The 19,337-nt window shown below is 39.9% G+C and overlaps 1 protein-coding gene and 1 long non-coding RNA gene across 13 annotated transcripts in view; one reads left to right on the plus strand and one right to left on the minus strand.

The window, feature by feature from the left end:
- The window catches only part of HECTD1 (HECT domain E3 ubiquitin protein ligase 1), a 62,667-nt gene extending 52,519 nt beyond the window's left edge, over positions 1–10,148 (minus strand). For 5 of the 12 annotated variants that reach the window (XM_040558251.1, XM_040558249.1, XM_040558250.1 and 2 more), the window contains exons 1-2: positions 9,533–9,684; positions 7,154–7,454 (exon numbers count right to left, since the gene is read on the minus strand). In XM_040558251.1, the coding sequence (XP_040414185.1) occupies positions 7,154–7,293 (140 nt within the window). In that variant the 5' untranslated portion in view covers positions 7,294–7,454; positions 9,533–9,684. Of the gene's footprint in view, positions 1–7,153; positions 7,455–8,733; positions 8,864–9,532; positions 9,712–10,053 lie in introns of those variants that run through there. The other 7 variants (XM_040558247.1, XM_040558242.1, XM_040558240.1 and 4 more) reach the window with 5 other exon arrangements.
- Positions 9,004–11,025, plus strand: LOC121070705. Its single transcript, XR_005820178.1, has 2 exons — positions 9,004–9,095; positions 10,075–11,025. It is a non-coding gene; the product is annotated as an uncharacterized LOC121070705 (long non-coding RNA).
- Positions 11,026–19,337: the final 8,312 nt, after the last annotated feature.

The following is a 19,337-nucleotide window of genomic DNA, read 5'->3' on the forward strand; positions in this document are numbered from 1 at the left end:
AGATAACAGCTCAAGTACAGATTTCATTCGTAAACATTTCAAAATGAAATGAGCAATTAAAGCATGAAGTATGATTTTCTGAATGTGCCTAAATATGGACATCTCCCTGCTGACTTCTGATGGATTTCCAGGTACTCAAAAAGAGAACTGACTTAGACTAAAACTGCACGCAAATAATTTTAAAGTGTGCATCCATCACAAAAAAAAGTTCCTCATTTTACTACAGTTTTTAAACAGATGCTGTATTCACACAAAACTCAACAGCAAAGCATGCTAAGCCTGAAATAACACCATTAGTATAAACTATTTTAATTGAAGTCAAACAAAAAGTAATAAACTTCACAGTGCCGCACAGAACTGAAATAGCTAGTCAGAGCTAACCAGGTTGATTTTGTGTTGCATCCATTAGAAACCTTTCCCATTAGGCACTCCCCAAGTAGCCTTGTGGAAGTTACCAACTCACAGGCAGATTTTAGTCCCTGAGTACCGGATCCAGGTGATATTCGCGTATAGTCAGTCTTACACAAGAAATCTTCCATTTCCCCATTACCAATCTTCTGAAAACCCATGCGGGCTATGCCTCATAAGTACCCTCTTCAGAAGAGGCCAATATTGAAAATAATTTACTAGTACAGTCATTCAAGAAAGGATGTCATCTATTTCAAATTGGTCTCATCCAATCTATTAGGCCATGGAAACCTTTAAGAAAGTAAGTTAATGAATTTTTAAAAATTCTGCACCCATCTTCTGTCCAGTGGCTGCAAGAACAGATCACTTAAATTTTACCTCACACACAAAAAAGCAGAACAAAAAGATGATACACTCAAATGTGATAGTAATGATACTTTAAGAGGGAAAAACAGAAAAACTGGCAGACTAATAAATAACAGCAAAGACACCGTGATGAGTTATACGGTATTGTCAGGACTACTCAGGGGCACAGGCTCACTTAAACAAAATGTGTTTACAACACACCCAAATGCCGTGTTTCTGACCTTAGTCTGGGTAACACATCAAGTCATACCTAAAAAGTGAGCAACCATATCCTGAAAGCAACTGTGAAGATAAGTAACTAAGACCAGACTTCCTGTACGTCTTGGAAACATCTAACTAAATTTTGGATAACTGCTAACAGTAAGAAACAGGTACTACTGTAAACAACATGGACGAAGCCAAGACTGGAAAATATTTCTAAAAAGTTTTGGAAATTGAAGAACTGGAGAGGGGGAGTAAGATCAAGAGATGGCTAGATCCTTGTGTGTGCTCGTACATTCCCCGTAGCAATGGTTCCAACTTGTAACCCAAGAGGAAGAGGAGCACCAGCTACCCATCACAGACCACGGAAGGTTGGCCAATTCACATGTAAAAGGACAAGCAAATTTCAGCAACAAAGGCAAGTCGCCAGTAGACGAGATAGCGAAATGGGGAGGGGGGGTAAGCTCTTTGACAGGATGCACTTAAAATGAGGTAGGATGTCTTTCTGAGAGCGTTAAGTACATGGTATGCCTCTGTCACACAAGACGCTCGATTCAGGAACAACCAGGTAAAATACAGGGGCCCGTGACATTACAGAGGATGTCTATTTGGATGATCTAATCTTCCCTTCTGGCATCTGTAACCATTAAGATTCTCCAAATGACTAGACAAGGCCAATTAATCTCTATAATACCCGTGACTATGAGGCCATAATTCCCATTTTACAAAGAGAAAACAGAAAGAGGTTTGGGCATTAAAACCCTTTACCTTTGCAAAGATAAACGAGAAAAGCCCAAACCAATCAACAACAAAACCCAGAAAGACTTAAAAATCAGAAATAATTCTAAACATTACGCTGTAACATGACAGCTCCCTGCAAAATACTGCACATCCCCTGCTGTGCCTGTGCTTTCCATCTCAGAACGGCAATCTGCGGGGTGCTGAAGATCCCACCACGTTCACGTCCACCTGCAGAGCGAATAACGCCAGCACCAGCATTCCGCTGCTGCCACATCCTCTTTAGACGGCAAAAAGTTACCAGGAATCACACGATTCTTGCCATTGTGAAGCTCACAAGATTTCATTTATTGCGAGACATAGCTGCATCAGCCCAAACTAGTAATTCACTAAGAATATACGCTTCACAAGGTTTAAACAATGAAAACTGGTAGTCCATAGTTGACATCAATGCTTGTCTCGATTTACTGATGGTTGCACTCCAAGAGAGAAAGAAAAAACAAAACACACACATGAGAATGGGCTGACTGAAAACAAACAAACAAAAAATCAGGCAAACCTGTAGGGGACACACATCATGAGTGACTTTTCAACCTATCTTAATACGGCTGATCAGTATGAGCTGCCCTCTCAGCCTGTTACTTTTATCATGACTGCTAAATCTGTTAAAGGGCACGTCACCACTGTCTGAATTGCAAAAATGCTTGTAAAGCCAACACAAACATTAAAATAGGCCTGAAAACCAGCACTTCAGATTCCTATTCCCGTCTCTGCAAGGAAATTGCATTTCTGTCTGTATCCAGTTTTGATTTACTGGAGTTATACATCTGCTTACTAAACAAAACTAGCACAAAGAATACTGAGCTCATCTCCCATTTTGGAATTCTCTCTCCACTATGAAATACCAACAAAATTTGTTTTGTTTTTTTTGGGGTTATGTTTCAAGCAACCTAAAGTGAAACCATGATAAAGAAGCCTGTAGTTTTAGGTGATGAGGCTGACGTAAAGATGAACTTTTCCACGTTAATTTACCACGGTCTCGCTAGCTCATATCAAAATAATCTGCCTCACTAGAACTTCATCTTACACTCATGACATGTTAGCAAATACATAGTTGAGAGACACCTTTTCTCTAGTGAATATATACCTCAGTAAAGAACAAAGTTTAACGTAAGCTAAGGCAAAATAAACATATTTCACCTTAAAAACTAAACTGAAAGGATTTCTACTTTACATGTTAGAACCCTCAATTTTGATCCTTTGTATAATTTTTGTTTGTTTTAAAATAAGCTGATAACTCTTGATACTTCATTGTTGCCCCAATCTGTTAATGCTATATATACAGAGATGTCTTACGGCAGTGCCAAAAGGGAAATTTCATCTGTTCACAGTGTAGAAAAGGTTTTACTCAGGTTTCACTGTTTGTTATATTACTGCCTTGTTTTACAAGTTTTCATCAAAATTAAAGAAAATAATTAAATAACATCTTTCTTGCTAAATACTTTTACTTTTGCATACAACGTAGCAGCACAAAGCCCAGATCTGAAGAGATTCCATTTTATTTCGCCAAAATAAAGTGAAACGACCAGAGAGAGGGAAAAAGACAAGTTCACACACGTGGAGAAGGCCTCTATTAACAGCGTGAGACTATAGCTAACAGTCTCTACAGGTCTTGGAAATTATCTTTAACAATTCAAACATTAAAACGCCCTTTCAATAATTCTTATAGAAAATAAATATTTAAAACTCCTGTTAAAGTTGACTTAATAGCATATGGTTTAACTACAGTTTGGGACTAACACTTATAATCACGGTGAGTTTTTCTCACCCTCGATTACTTAGCAGAGCCGTTTCTATTCACTCATTAAGTTTCTGCAGTTCACACTACTGGCTGGTGCTGCTGTTAAAATGTTAGCCATTCTTCATGCTAAGTGACTAACAGCGTCTGTGACTCATTATCACCAGAAGATGAATATGCCACTGATTTTTTTATCACTAACATATGAGTAACACTAAAAATAAGTTAATCAGATGTAATTTGTAAATGTGGGGAAAAGTAAAGAAACGTCAATTATTTGGCACCATTATCTGTTACTGGCTGCACACGCTCCAATCTGCTATGATAGCGCTAGCACACTGAGCAAAACACAGCATCACACATCTAGTGCTACTTCCTTTTTTCTGACTTGGTCAGAAAAGACATTCAACATCCATTACTTTTGTACAGAGAAATCTAGTTTTAGAATATCCCATTTCATTGACAATGCTTGCAAAGTAACCCCATTACTTCACTGCAATAATGCAGTATTAGATTGCGAAACCATCTTTTCTCTTCTTTATATTTTATTTAAGTTTGTGATTGTTCCTTGGTAAGTGAGACTGCGTATAATGCTACATAAAAGCTACTGGTGAAATCATTCTGGGAACAATGCTGTGTTTTCAATGAAAAGGCACTGCATTCATGTCAATAATTTTCATGTGTCTGTTTCATAGCTTTGCCAGTCCTCGCCATATGCAGCTTTTAATCACCAGATGTACTTTAGCAAAGAAAAAGCTCATAATTTTACTGATGTCATAAGAGCAAAGCATTTCTTACGTAAAACGTAAACTAATAATTAATAAGTCACTCTCATTGACCCCTGAAGAAACATGACTTTTAATTCTCCAACACATTAACTATTTCAAAATTCCACCTTCCATCTTTGAGTTGCTGAATTCCACAGATGAAAGGTTTTCTTAAAGGTTTCTTAGTCAACATCATTAATAGCACTAAACAGTTCAAAGATCTTAAAACAACATCTGCATGGCATACAAAACTTTGGGAATGCTCTCTCTGTTTAACAGAACAAAAAACATTGTAATGCCTTTTTAAAGACTGCTTTTCTTATCACCAGAAAAATAAGTCTGCATTATAAATCTTGCATCCAGTGAAAGCATTTTCAAAATTAGTTCCTGAAAAAATGTGTTTGGCACCACTGCTGTCAAATACTAAGCCTCCTATTTAGACGAGCCATAACTCCTTTAAAAAACATTACTGAAAAGCAACTTTAAAATATTATCAGGGCTTATTTTACTTACACTCCATCATGTGCTGAGAATGTTGGCTTCTTGATCTCATTTGGGGAAGATCTAGATGATGTCTTGAAAAGTGTTTTTATTTCTTACAAAGAGCTTCAAAATAAAGTCACCTTGAAATGTAGGTTGTGATACAATCCACTGAAAAGTTCTCCACTGAAAAGTGTATAGCTTGCTCTGCTTCTCCCTTATTTCCATTTCCACCTCCAGTGCTCATCAGTCACCTCTACACTCTGCTTTAATGCACTGTAACAGCAGAAAACTAGCCGCCTTCTTCGGCACATTTAAAGAGTAGCTTTGCTCTTTTAGCAAGTTAGAGGAGTCCAGCCCTGATGCTGGCGTGAAGCAAGTATGTTGCTGGGAGGAATTAAAATGGTGAGCATTGGTTAATGGAAAGCCGTAGCTCTTCCTTTGGAGGCGATGAACTATACTGTGTTAGCTCACCAAATACCATGGAACCATGTATTCAGGGTCTTAACAGTGCCAATTAAAAGTAGCAGTTTGAACTTTACTGTAAAAATGACACAAACAGGCATGGAACCTTGCTAACTTTTTCCTAATTCACATTTTGTTCTCTCCCTTTTTTTGTTTGAGGGAAGCTTACAACAGCAAAAAAGATCAACAACTTAGAGGGCCAGTAAAATTAAATTATACTAAGACTCAAAACTAAAAATGCCAAATGGCATTTTAAATGTTTCTTCTTTCAGACATCAAAACTAATTTTAAAACCACAACACTGCAATAATGGAGCATTCATTACATATACTTTGAAAAAAGCACTTGGACTACTGAATTCATTTATTTTGAGATTAAAGTCTGTTCCAAATAAAATGCATAAACCCCACAACTGTTTTATATTTTAAAAGTTGATATTTTGTTCCTGATTTCCAAAAACACAGAAGATATCCTTACAAATTCTTATTCCCAAACTTCTACTTCTGTTCACCATTAAACACACTGAAGTAGAAAGTTCACTTCAATTGATCAGAAAAAATCATTCTTAACTACCAGACTCTTTTTTATAGAGGCAAATTAATTTGTCACTAAATTAGCTTTTCCAAGGCTGGAAACAGAGTGCTTCATCAGTATCAGTGCTACAAGGGACAGACAGAGAAGTCAAATGCTAGAGACCTATCGTCTCTTTCAATTCCAAAATTTTACTTGTAAGCTCTTCAAGGCCAAGGTCAGCCAATTCCATATTCTAAAGCAGTGTACAAAACTTTGATCACTGTTAGACAACCGTCAGAATCCTAGCTTTAGAGATGTTTTAATTTTACACTTCTTGAAATAAAGGCAGTTATGAACAATGAATGACTTGTAAGAGAGAAGCCTGTAAAGTGTTGTCTTCTTCAGGGCTAAACACTCCAACAGTTACCTTCCTAAATGCTCCTAAACCCATACTCCTATGAAGCAGGATAGATCAAAAAGGCACTAGCCATTTCACAAGATGCAAAAGAAAGGAACGTGAGACTAATGGAGAAAAGATGGAAGAGAGCTGCAAAAGGATCCAAATATGAAATGGGGACGGGGAAAAAAAATAATCAGACTTTAAGAGATATCGATTGAGGAGCAGATAAAGCAAGAGAGTAGAAAGCATTGAAAAACAAACAAACAAACAGCACTCCCTTAGCTGCTACTAAGTTTTAAAACCTTGACTGTTTACAGTGTTGCTACCTCCCTTCCCTACTACTCCTGGGCCTCACAGGAAGTAGTGTAACAAATGCACAGCAACACCATTAAGTAACAGAAGTGGTTACATCAGCGTTTTCTGCTGTGAGAAATGCAAGTGAGAGCAAAGACAGATAGGAGGTGTGCAAGAGAGCTGAAAAAGAGGGTGGCACAAACAGCAACATTCTTCAAAGAATGGGCAAACTACTTTTATAAAGAGTGGAAGATATCTGTGACGTTTTCAGAATTGCAGAGCCAAGGAAACTACTCTATCTTGAAGAAAAGTGTTGCCAGAGTATGGATGCTTAAATTTGTATAACCAATCATTATTGTCTTAACATTAAAAAAAAAAAAAAAGCTTTTTCTCTACCAGAAAGAAAAAAAAAAAACACCTTCCAGATCGCAATTCTGAATACATTTCTTTAAATTAAACTGCCAAATCATGCATCAGAAGAGGCACAGCAAATCACTCCCATGACACTACATTTTTAACTAGAAAGCAGTACTTCACACCACATTAGCACATTTCAGTGATACGTACTCAAGTTAGGTCCGCAAAAACGTTTTCGAACCTGAAAGCTTCTCATGTTAAGAGCATTAAATTTTTATGAATATTGAATGTTATGAATGCTTAGTTTTATATACAGCTACCGCGAGAGGAAAATAACATTCCATACAGAAAGACAAAACTACTTACGTCTCAAAACAGCGATCCACGTTGTCTGACATCAGAAGTAGCATGCATAGCTGTTCCAGTGCTATTAGCTGCATATCCCTTTCATCCCCCTGCCCCATCTGCAGCCATTCCAGCAACGTGTCTGGGTCCACATCTGCCATGGTGTTTTGTTTTGTTTTTTTAAAAAAAAAAGAAAAAGGAAAAACGCCGCTTTTGCTTAAATTTAAAAGTACCAAAAATATCCTTTAATTGTTCAAGCCAGACAAACTCGAGTACAATTAAGGTCTCTTTTCAGCCAGCCCCAGGCTTTCGCAGTTTTCACCTGGAAAAAAAAAAAAAAAGAAATCTTCAGTCTTAGATTTGCTCCCCTCTAAAATGTATAGCATATTTTCAGACTGACATTAAGAAAATTTCCACGTATTTGACGAGCAATTATTTTTTTCAAGCTTTATACATGAGTAATCAGCAATAAGTTTGTTCTACTTTATTGGAAATAAATCTCAAGTTCCAGTTGACAATTAAGCAAGACTTAAATCCTACTTTATTTATAGGATAACTCAAAATTAAAAATGTAAGTAGAAAAATTGTGCTTAACCCTTCTGTATGTTCTCAGAGCTAATATAAAGACAAGTAGTGTTGACATGCCTATCCCCCTCCTCTTAATATCAGTTTATAATAAAACGTGCTCAACTTTCTGAAAGATGAACTATCTGTTCACTCAAGTAAACATAGAAGGATGTCAAAAGTCACATTTAAAATAAAAACCCCCAATACAAAAAAAATGAGATGCACAACTAAAGACGAAGAATCTTTGCGAAACTTTTATGAATCCTTTAATCCTTTTAAACTGCATTATAACACAAAGAAAAGAAGCTTTTTAAGTCAAAGAAGAAAAAAGGGCAATTTCAGGATCACTTCTATTTTCAAAACTTTTTAAGAAAAATATTGTGTAATTTGTAAATTTTTTTTTAAATGCAGTGAATAATTCAAATAATTCATGTACATATAAGGGAAACAACATTATTTGTTGGCCCAATGCCACAGTTGTACATGCAAGCTAAAGACCAAAAATGTCCCTTAAAAATGCTAGGAGACATTTTTGATCTCCGTGGTTAGTTTTTACTTGGTGTTTCCCTAACAAATAGTCATGTTCACTTCCCACGCCTAAGAACACAGTAAACATGGCCACTTTCGTATAAAAACTAGAACAAAGGTTACAAATTAACGTATCCAAATTAAATACACGAGAAAATAAAAAAAGACCTTTAATACAGCTTATAAAAAGAAAAAAAAAAGAGAATTAGTTTACCAAACTCACTGGTTAAATACAAAATACTGGATAGGATCCTCACAAATTTGGGAGGTAGGGGAGAACAAGGGGGAAGGATCTCGATCCGGACAAAGTCTGCTGCCTTGTTTACTTGCTGCTAATGGGTTAATAGTTAAAAAATAACTCCATCAAGGGCACATGAGGATTTACAAAAGTGAATCAGAAATTGGTATGACATGGAAAATGTGCACTGAATTAGCAGTGCTGTTTCGTCATACATTAGAACCCCAAGATGCGAGAAAATACAAGTATGACAAATAGCATTTCGTACAATTCACGAGCAGAAAGACATTACAGATCCCCCGATGACTGCCTGCCACCACGTTTACTTTGTTATCGCTGCAGTCCCGGCAGATCGCAAGCTGTAAGAGGGAGTTAACGTTACGAGGTGCACTTTCTGTGCCTTGAACAATGCCCACGACCCCGTGGGCTGTTCACAGGCCACGCTTCCCGTTCCAGGACCAACACAGCTAACTTCAGGCCGTACGAGCAGCCCGTGCGCTGGCTGTAGTACGTCTCCTTAACGCGATTAAATGATTAACTTCGAAGGCGGAGGGAGGAAGGAGCGAAGAAAGGGGGCAGGAGACAGAAAGAAGACAACCCAGCGAGAGGGCGAGAAGCGGGCTAAGTTCGGTAGGGGCACCTGCTGTTCCCCCAGCCGCCCGAGGGGCCCCGGGCGGAGGGGAACGAGCAGCCGAAGGGGGAGCCGGGCCGGGCCGGGCCGGGCCGGGCCGGGCCGGGCCGGACGAGCGGCCCCGGGTGCCCGCACCAGAAGCGGGGCCAGGCCGCGGCGGGGCCTGCGCAGGGCCAGGCGGGCCGGGGCCGGACGAGGGGGGCTTCCCGCGGCCTGCCTGGCGCGGCCCGGCGGGGACGGCAGCCCTCCCGCCGCCCCTCGGAGCCGGGGTCGCTCCGGGCCCCGCCGCACCCCCGGCCCGGGGCCTCCCGCCCCGCTCCCGCCCGGCCCCGCCGCCGCCGCCGGGCCGGGCCGCGGGGCTCGAGTTGCCGCCGAGCCGCGGGCCTGGCGGGGTGACCCGGCCCGGCGCACCCCCCCCCCCGGCCCCGCTGCTCACCTCGGCCTCCCGGAGCCCCTTCGCCCTCCTCAGCGCCGCGGGGAGGCGGGGGGACAGGCGAGGCGGCGGCAGCCCGAGCCCCGGCGCAGGCGGCAGGCAGCGGCATCCATGGCGCTCCGCCCGGCACGGCGGCGGGGGAGGAGGGCGAAGGCGGCCGCGCCGCGGCCCCGGGGGAGGAGCTGGAGCCGGAGCCGGAGCCGGGGCTGGGGCCGGCCGCGCCGCCGCTGGGGGCGCTGCGGGAGCGGGCCCGGCCCGGCCGAGGCCTCCTCGCTGGGCCGCCCGACGCCGGCCTGATCCCGGGCACCGCCGTCCCTCGGCCGTCCTCCGCCGCCAGGGAGCCGAGGCCCTGCGGGCCTGTCAGCGGCCTGCCTCTGCTCGGCGAAGGCCCCCAGGCTCGCCTGCCCTTTCCCTGCCGCACAGGGATTGTTTCCGCCCCCTCCCCCAGGTTTTTTCTTTTTCACAGTTTCAGAATATTTTCATCCGTGCCATTTTTTTTCGTTAATTACTTCATAAAAACTTACTCTTAGGCTTCTACCTCGCAGGGCCCGCTCTCCAAAACACCCTGACCCACATCCAGCGCCTCCATTACAAGTGGCAATGATGAGTGGATTCAAACGTGGCAGTAATGGTCCTTCAGAGCAGAAGTTGTAACTTGCCCTTGTGTTGTAGTGAATCTCAGCTACACTGTTGGGTTGTGGCTCTTCTTGAGGTAGAAGATCCTCTGCGACACATGCTGCAAAGAGCTACACAGTTATTTTGCATATTTTCAGAAAATGAAGCAAACTGCCATGTAGCTGAAATGAAGGAGTGAAACTGTGAAGGATCTATAATAATTTCCTTCTCTGTAGGCTCACATGTTTTTCCTGAGGAATTTAAGCCTATTAATATAAGTACAGTAAATAAGATTATTGTACATTCGAATGTCACTCCTACCTACATCATAGACATTTCCTGTAATTAGACTAAAACTACACATTGAACAAAAAGGCAATAGCAGTCATGCTTGGTTAAAACTTGCCAAACACAGACATTTTTATTGTTTGGTGTTGTAATAACACCTTCAGAAAGTTTTATCTTTCATGCTATCATTTTTTCTCAGTACAAGAAACAATAGTTCCTTTGTCTCCGTTTCTGATTTCTAAGACAGCTTAGCCTTTGTGTCTTACTGTATTATGACTCTCTTAACTGGCACTTGTACCAGTCCTGCTGAGATTTACAACTATATCCTTTATATATGTTTGTCCTTCAGAGGTAAACAAGACTTAAATGCTTAAAGTTAAGGACGTGAGGCACTGGGAAAACTGAGTCTGCAGTCTTTAAATTTAGAAGCTTGATCTTCTTTCACTTTCACTGGTACAGAAACAGCAGCAGAATTAGGCCAAACTTAAGAGAACCGCAACTTTTGTGTGACCTTACTGCTCCTGTCACATGATAATTTGCATTTTATTGTAAAGAAGATAGGTTTCAAATAAAGCAAAGTTGTAAATTTCTACTGAAGACCAAAATCAAGTGTTATTTTTTAATTGTAAACACTGAAAACTTTAACATTAAACACATGCTTCACTCTTGCACTGAAATTTGTGTGAAACTTGCAAAACCGACTACAGTTCACCACACATGTACAATATACATATTACTCACCAGTTAAAAAATGACATAAATTCTAATACCAGCTGACACACACACATATGACCTTGGCCAAATCCCTTAATCACTGCATGTCTGTTTCCTCATTTATAAAAAAATAAAAATAAAAATAAAAAATCCAACCACCCACAAGATAGTAATGCTGGAGTCAGAAAGGTCTTAACATTTATGGAACACTGAGTTGCTTAGGCATGTTACTATGTTAAGTCTTAAATGATACTATAAAAGAAAATTCCTTATTATGACTATGCTCGAGCAGACCACGTGTAAATGACTGAGGATACTTTCGTGAAATGGTAATTAGGTCACAGAGGGTCAACATATATTGACCTTTGTAGAGCAAGACAGTGACTAATGACCAGCATTTTTGCTGTGAATTTACCTGAAAATTAAAAATTCATAAAAAAGATTGTCAGTACAATTACTATCATAATATTATACTGTGAACACATGAACCGCAGAGAAGTATGTCATGGAAGGGTAGTGAGGATTGGGAACTGGAGAGTTTCAGATGAAGAAAGCTTCTGAGAAATGTTACAGAGCTCAGCTCACCATTTGAGACAGCTACTCTGCAAGAAGACATTGTGGGTGTTCTCAAAAGGTTTTGATTCCATTTGGAAAGAAGTCATGTTTGGCTAGAATTTGGTGAAACATTCTCAGGACAGATTTTTTTTTTCTCCACACACTTAAAGCTCAAAGAAAAATAGTATTTATTACTACTTTTTTATTATATTCAGGCTGGTGTTTTCTACATAGATTTAGCTGATGGCAGAAGGAAAAGTAAAGTAAGAAGTAAAGTTGATGTCACGGTGTGATAGTAAGGATTGTAAACTTCAGATAGAGTTAGACATGATTGGTCTTCTGTTATAGAAAATACAAAATTCCTGCCAAAATCAAACTGAAGTACACCTACAGCTAAAACAAAACAAGACATCTTGGATTCCTTTACATGTTTTTAATTGCTATGGAAGCTAGAACCTAGTATTATTTATGGTTCTGTTAGCCTTACTGCCCAACTGTGTGCATATGCCAAGTTGATGTTTCCAAAAATATCGCTCTTCTGGAGTAAATAGATCAGAGTGTGATATAAAGAGACCCTGAACACCTCCACAAATTTAATTGAGTAGTTTATGCTAAAGGCCGGCTTTGTGCCCTGCCAAACAAAACAGTTAGGTTATTCACAGATTATTTATCCTTTTGCTTTAACTTTACTTTTCCTCAGCCACCCACACAATGATGTAGTAGGAAACACTGAAAGGTCCTACTCCTCCAGAAATAAAATATGATTTCCATACACACTTTATGTTCTTGACAAATGTTATAAAGAAAAAGTCAATAAATGTTGACTACACATTTCAAAGGACCGAGTTCAGATGTTACCAAGGACATAAACTTCTTTGATGTATCAAGCAAGGTTTAGTTTTACAGAATTTTGTTATTTAAACTTATTTACTTCTTAATCATGTTGTGAAAAAGATGGTTTGCAGGATTATTTTTTTCCCCATGAGTAAGATGCAATTGGCGATAGCTTTTTGTTTTAATCTTGCTATATTACCATGTTCTCAGCCACTTCACTGTTGCACAAGTCCAGCGAGCACAAACACAGTGTCAGCATCTTGACTTTCCAAACCTCAGTGCCAACTTTTGAAAGCATGGCAATCACAGAACAATTATCTGCCAGCTGTAAAGCACGGTGTGTTTACTTTGTGCAGTCTTACGCAATCTGCTGCAACGAGCACTATGTGAGAGGTTGCCTGGTTGGTCGTTCAAGTGTTGCAATTACACATGTTGATGTGGTGAGCATATTACTAATGTTGACGTGATAAATGTATGAGTGACATGCGGGTGTTTATGGAGGCACCCAGCTGAGTCATTGCTCGTTTTGTTAGACTCTTCCTCAGTAAAGCTTCGACTTCCTGGAAGGTTTCTTATCCTCAGAACTGAGGGAACGAATATGTGTATGTACAGAAGAACATGGCTTTCAGAAAGCTGCAGATACTCCAGTATTACTTTTTCTTTCTTTATGAAATAATAGTTCAAAAACATATAAATTATAGTGCTATTTCCTAAATTAATTCACCTATGTGGATTTTTTGTTGCTTTGTTTGTTTGTTTTTTTACTATAAATTCATTTTTTTGGTGTTCAAGACTAGGGAGTCTAGGGAGTAAGAAGTGGATAATCTTTATATCACTTTTTTATATCACCTTTTGCCTCAGTTTACCCTCAGCTATATCACTTATTTGGACATACAATAGGAAGTAACCCCTTATCACAGCCTGCCTCACTCATGTCCCTCGTACATCTGATTGCCAAAGGGAAAGTGAGGCAGAAATTAGACATCGGTTATCTATCACATGTGGTAACTGTACCCGATCCACCAGTAACATACGCAATGGCCATTAGTCTAAACCCAAGACAAGTGCAAGGAAAGCTCAGCACCTCAGATCAGAGTATTTCTAAAGGTTCCTAGTGGCACGCACCAGGTTATAACATTCTCTGATTCTCTGATTATCACATTCTGTGATTATATCATTTTTAAGATTCATGATTCTGTGATTCTGAAGCAGAAAACTGAGATTTGAGATTTGTTCCTCCTAGTTTTACTCCCCTGCTGTGCGAGTAAAACATACAAGTAATCCCAACCAATAATTTGACGTGGCTCCCAAAGTATGAATAAAGTATTGTAAATCAATTTCAATGATCTTTCCTGATGAGGCGATGTACAGTAAGAATAAGGTGTTTTAATCCTCAAAAAATTCTTTCATATCTGTGGATTAAAAGCCCGTGGTTACTTACAGTTGTATTGGAAAGTGTAATTTTTACAGATGTAAAAGCTTATTAATGCCTTTTACTATTCTTGTAATGAAATTATGCCCTATTCACCACCACTGTAAAATGTCTTAGCACGCAAAAAGGAGAAAAAAAAAATCTCAAACTTCTAAAACCTGAATTACTGGATTAGTTGCTAACTGGTAAGAGTTACATTCTTCATTCAGACTGGAAAAAATTAACTCAATATTATGTTGGAACATGTCAATGTTCAATGTTGGCACTGGCCTATGGCACTTGAGACAGACAATGAAAAAAATTTTACTGTTTACTAATGAAATAAGAAAACTTGCTTGCCCTATTGGTGGGCCCTAGGGAAAAATGAGAAAGTTCTTTAGTTTGGTAATGGTGTATTCTTTTGGAAAGATAATCTGTGCACTCTATGAGTTCAATTAAACTTTGGACTGTTTGGTTTATAGGAAAGCTGCCATTCATACAACTTGAATCATTGTCAGAAGTGATGAAATGACCTTATTCGGAATTGTAGTAGAAAGATTAAACCAGGTCTCTACAGGTCCCCAAATCTATATTCGTGCAAGTGAAGAAACATGTACCTGAATTCCACTTCACATGTTTTTATTAATAAATACTGATCAAATTGTGCATGTATGGGGATTTGGCCTTCACTGTACCGTTTGGACTTATTCACAAGTTATCCATGTATTAAATAGAACTGTCTAAAAATGAGAGCATGGTTTTGCCAAGAGACAAAGCACTGTTAGCATGACCAGCAGGTCAAGGGATGTGATTCTCCCCCTCTGCTCTGTTCTTCTGAGACCCCCCATGGAGCCCTGTATTCGGCTCTGGGGCCCCCAGCATAACAAGGACATGGACCTGTTGGAGTGAGTCTAGAGGAGGACCATAAAGATGATCAAGGGGCTGGAGTACCTCTTCCATGGAGACAGGCTGCAGGACTTGGGGTTGTTCAGCCTGGAGAAAAGGCGGCTCCAGGGAGACCTTACAGCTGCCTGCCAGTGCTTAAAGGGGACCCACAGGAAAACTGGGGAGGGACTCTTTGTCAGGGAGTGGAGTGGTAGGATAAGGAATAATGAATTTAAACAAAAAAAGGGCAGATTTAGATTAGATATAAGGAAGAAAAATCTTCACTCGGAGGGTGGTGAGGCACTGGAACAGGTTGCCCAGAGAAGCTGTGGATGCCCCATCCCTGGAGGTGCTCAAGGCCAGGCTGGATGGGGCTTTGGGCAGCCTGGGCTGGTGGGAGGTGTCCTGCCCATGGCAGGGGGTTGGAACTGGGTGGTCCTTAAGGGTCCCTTCCAACACAAACTGGTCTATGGTTCTATGAACTTTGACAGGGCCAGGTTTTATTCTTTGCCAGCTGTGAGTGAATGATGCTGGGGCGTCTCTCTCCTATTTTCTTTACTTTGGACTTCCTTTGCTGGTCTCTCATTTTTCTGAACTTCCTTAATATAAAGGTTATTTTTAAAAAAAGAGAAAGAAAGAAACAACAACAACAACAAAACTCAGAGACCTGAAATTCATTCCATTATGTGGAATGGCAAACTACAATATAAGGAAAAGGATGAAAAACACAACCCTTCTCAAGACATAAATACTACTACTACTACTACTACTACTAATAATAATAATAATAATATGTTCCTGCTTAGAAAAAAAAAAAAACTTAGAAGAAGCAGATTTTGATTGAGAAAGCTTTTACATCTCAGGTGTGTTTATACCAGGTCTGTATTGGATTAAACAGCACCTCCAGCAGAAGGAAAACGTGGACATACTGCAGTGAAGACTCAAAAATGTTTCCCGTTCTAACTACATTTCAAACTGTGACCCAGGCCAATTAAAGAGAACATTTTTGATCTGATAGTAGAGAGCTTTGTGGCGGAGCTGCAAGTCTGTAGGAAAATTCATACATAAGCAGTCATAAGAGAAAATTAGTATCGATATCAAATTATTCTCCTAAGAGCTTTCACTTACTTATCTAGCACAACTTAAGCATAATGAATACAGTAAGTATACTTACTTGTTAAGACATATAATGCATGGTTACTGATCTACTGCTTACAAGTTTCATCACCTGTGTTTTACCTCCTTAGGAATTCAAAGACCCACATGATGAGTAAGTGAGTCGCACACGGTAAATGATTCATACCCATTTTTCTTTTTGTACCCTACCTTTTGGCCGCCAATTGACTCACACCAGAAAGATGGGATGTCAGTGAACCAGACGCAAAGTTATTCCAGCTACTGCACAGGATTTTGCATTTCAGTTCTTGTGTACTCAGTACCAATACCCCCAAAATGAAGCTAGATATAAAGTGGTTATGATCTGATGTCTGCCCCAAGTTTCTGCGGCTAAACTTTTTCTGTCAGTGTCCTTTTTTCACTGATTCTTAGCTATTTATGGTCAGACACCAGCATTGTTTTATTAGGCAAGCATTTTGTGCATGCTTTTACTGTTGTTTCTATGTTATTAATTACATTTTTATTCTGTAAAACATTAGCTCGTTGGGATCTTGTCGTTCCTATAAATTTCTCTGTAAACACTGATCTCGGTGGACACAGGTAACTTATTAAAATGACTATGTATTGTGTGTCTGAGCCTGCATCAAAGCAAGAATGTACTCTACCCAGTTTCTACACAGAGTGCCAGCCTTAAAAGCAGCAGGCCAAATTATTTTGTAAAGAAATGCTGTTCTGCTGAAGTCAGGAAGACCTCACCAGTTTGGGCCAGCCCACAATTTGGCTCAAATACTAACACCTATTAAAAAAAGTTTAGCTAAACCTAGATTCCAGAAATACAAAGTTTTTAAAAAGATTCTTATCTGGCTTGATGTTTTAAGATGAAACTCACTGGAGCACTTGAACTGAACTTTTTGGTTCTAGTCTATCTCCAACAAAAGATTTGTTCACTAAAGGTTGTGTTATATGATAGCTCTTTAGTCAAGAATATGGCTCTTCATTGATCATTTGAGGAACAGCAAATTGCAAATTTAAAGAGTACAAAGAGTTGACAGTAATTTTGTAGAATTTCCGCTTGTAATTCAAGGAGAAAAACATTTAGATTGCACCTTGCAATCTAATTTTAGGGAGCATGAAACAGAGTTATTCTGACAGAGAAATGTTACCTGCTTACAATGTGTCTTCATACTGTGCCTAATTTATGATGTCAGCAGTTACTGTTGTTAGAAACATTTGTCTACCTTGTTTTTGCACTAGTTTTTCATGTATGTAATTACAGCTGCTTGACTACAATGACTGGTCTATGCCCTAGTCCCTGGTCTGACCCTGATGGCAGAAGGAATAGCCTGGGGCTGCTCAGTCTTATGGTACCGATTCCTGGGTATTTGCTAGTGGAGAATCAGTGTCACTGGTGGGAATTTTTAATATCGTAATGATCAATAGGCCTCAACTAAGATTTAAGCCTTCCTGTACATGTGCGACAAAAGAAGTATCCACCCCAGATAGAAAATTTAGTGAAGGGATACAAAATGGATCATGGAGCAATATTGTCCATACTGATAAGCCTTTTAGTAGTTTAATTCTGAAGTCCCAAACCCTGACTTCTACATGTTAGTGGTCTCCCGACTATATTAAACTAACTCTTCACCTTGTGCAAAGGAAGCCAAGAAGAAACAAGAAGCTAATCTGCATCTGCATTCCATGTAGAGCGTGGATGGATGTAAGCCAGCCTGCATCTCCCAGCCCAGGGATGATTCACCAAGACAATGAGGTTATACCCAGAGGGAAAGATTTGGTCCCTGTACTGGGAAGAAGGGGAGCACAGCTAGGAAGGAGCTAGCCTTTCCAGCTTTACACCAAGTCAGAGCTTCTTTCCGTATTGGGAAACTTAGATAAAAAATCAAAGCCAGATTCCAATCCAGTCTCACAGGCAGGGCTGGTGCCTCTGCTTAGTAAGGTTGCCCAACATTTAATATTATTAGTAATTCTACGGGAAAGCAATAAGCAATGTTCTGAAAGAAGACCTGATTACTGGACTTGGAAGTGATATGCAAATATACTTGCAGGTTATCTCAAGCAGGTAGACTCAGGAAGCAGCCTTAAGAGAGATATTTAGAGGTAAATTGCACCTTCCATCGCAGTGTAGTATCCCACTGATATGTGAAATTCAAGAATAATTCTGTAGGTGTTTGCACATGAAACTGTGGGCAGAAGTTAGCCCATAAGCACATTTGAAAGTCAGAGATTTCTTCTCGTGGTGATAGGCGAGGAAGATGAGACTTCTGTATTCAGAGTCAGGCAATTCATGGATACTTCAGCAAGAACTATGCTGTAGCAACAGGATATCCTGTTTTAAATAATAAAGATAATGACAGACTTCAAGATTGTAGCCCCATCTGCTTTTCCTCTTCACCTCGATTAACGATGATAGTAAGAAACAGGATCCTGGGACTGATACCCTCCTAAAACATTTAGAAGATGCAAACATCAAAACATCCTTAACTGTGAAGTGATACACAACTTTTTCTATCCTTTAAGCATAATGTCTGACTCTTTACTATCTTCTTCCAGTAGTACTCCATACCTATCATAGGATTATTTGCTCTAACACAGCAGTTTTAAACACCCCGAATGCCTGCTTCAGTAATGCAACAAAATATGGGAAATAGTTTGTACAGGTATCAACTACAATCTGTGAATCTGTGCTGACCACTTGCAAGCACATTCCAAAACAAGAGAACTGGAAAACGCTGGCAGTGTTACAACACATCCTACATGCAGGATGTCTGAAAGTAGCTCGTTAGGATCGTACAATGAAGTACATTGCATGTTTATCTTCAAAATATTGGACATCCTAGGTTAGTATGTGGTCGGTAACTCCTGAAATGGCTGAATTCTATATAAGGTGGTGCTGACTCTGTTAATTTCGGGTTGGTTCATTCCCCACCCCCTTCTGTAGCAGATTTAACAGCTTTCTTCCACGAGCAGAAGCCAGCGCAGCGCTCCTGCGTGCTGACACTTCCTCTTTTAGCTCAGTGATGCCTGCTGCATTACTCTATTATAGTACGCTCAAATTGCAAATGGGAACTGAAAGCAAACCTATTAGTTAATAGTAAAAGCAGTTCTGTCCATACAAGTTGTTATTTATAAGAAAAACATAGAACGGCAGACTATAAAATCATGCAAAACTTTGGACTAAACACTGATATATCTTGGACTACTGACTGTGAAATATGTAGCTGCATTGAACAAATGGGCATTGAGGATTCTCTTTGTCTGATGGCCTTAAAGACAGTTATAGATAAGACTGGCAAATGGGATTAAATATTTGGATGAATTGTATTGGTAGAAATTATGTAAATCAAAAGGATACTTTTAGTATCGTTTCACAGT

This window comes from Cygnus olor, chromosome 5 (genome assembly GCF_009769625.2).
Source record: "Cygnus olor isolate bCygOlo1 chromosome 5, bCygOlo1.pri.v2, whole genome shotgun sequence".
In the NCBI taxonomy this organism is placed as follows: Eukaryota; Metazoa; Chordata; class Aves; order Anseriformes; family Anatidae; genus Cygnus; species Cygnus olor.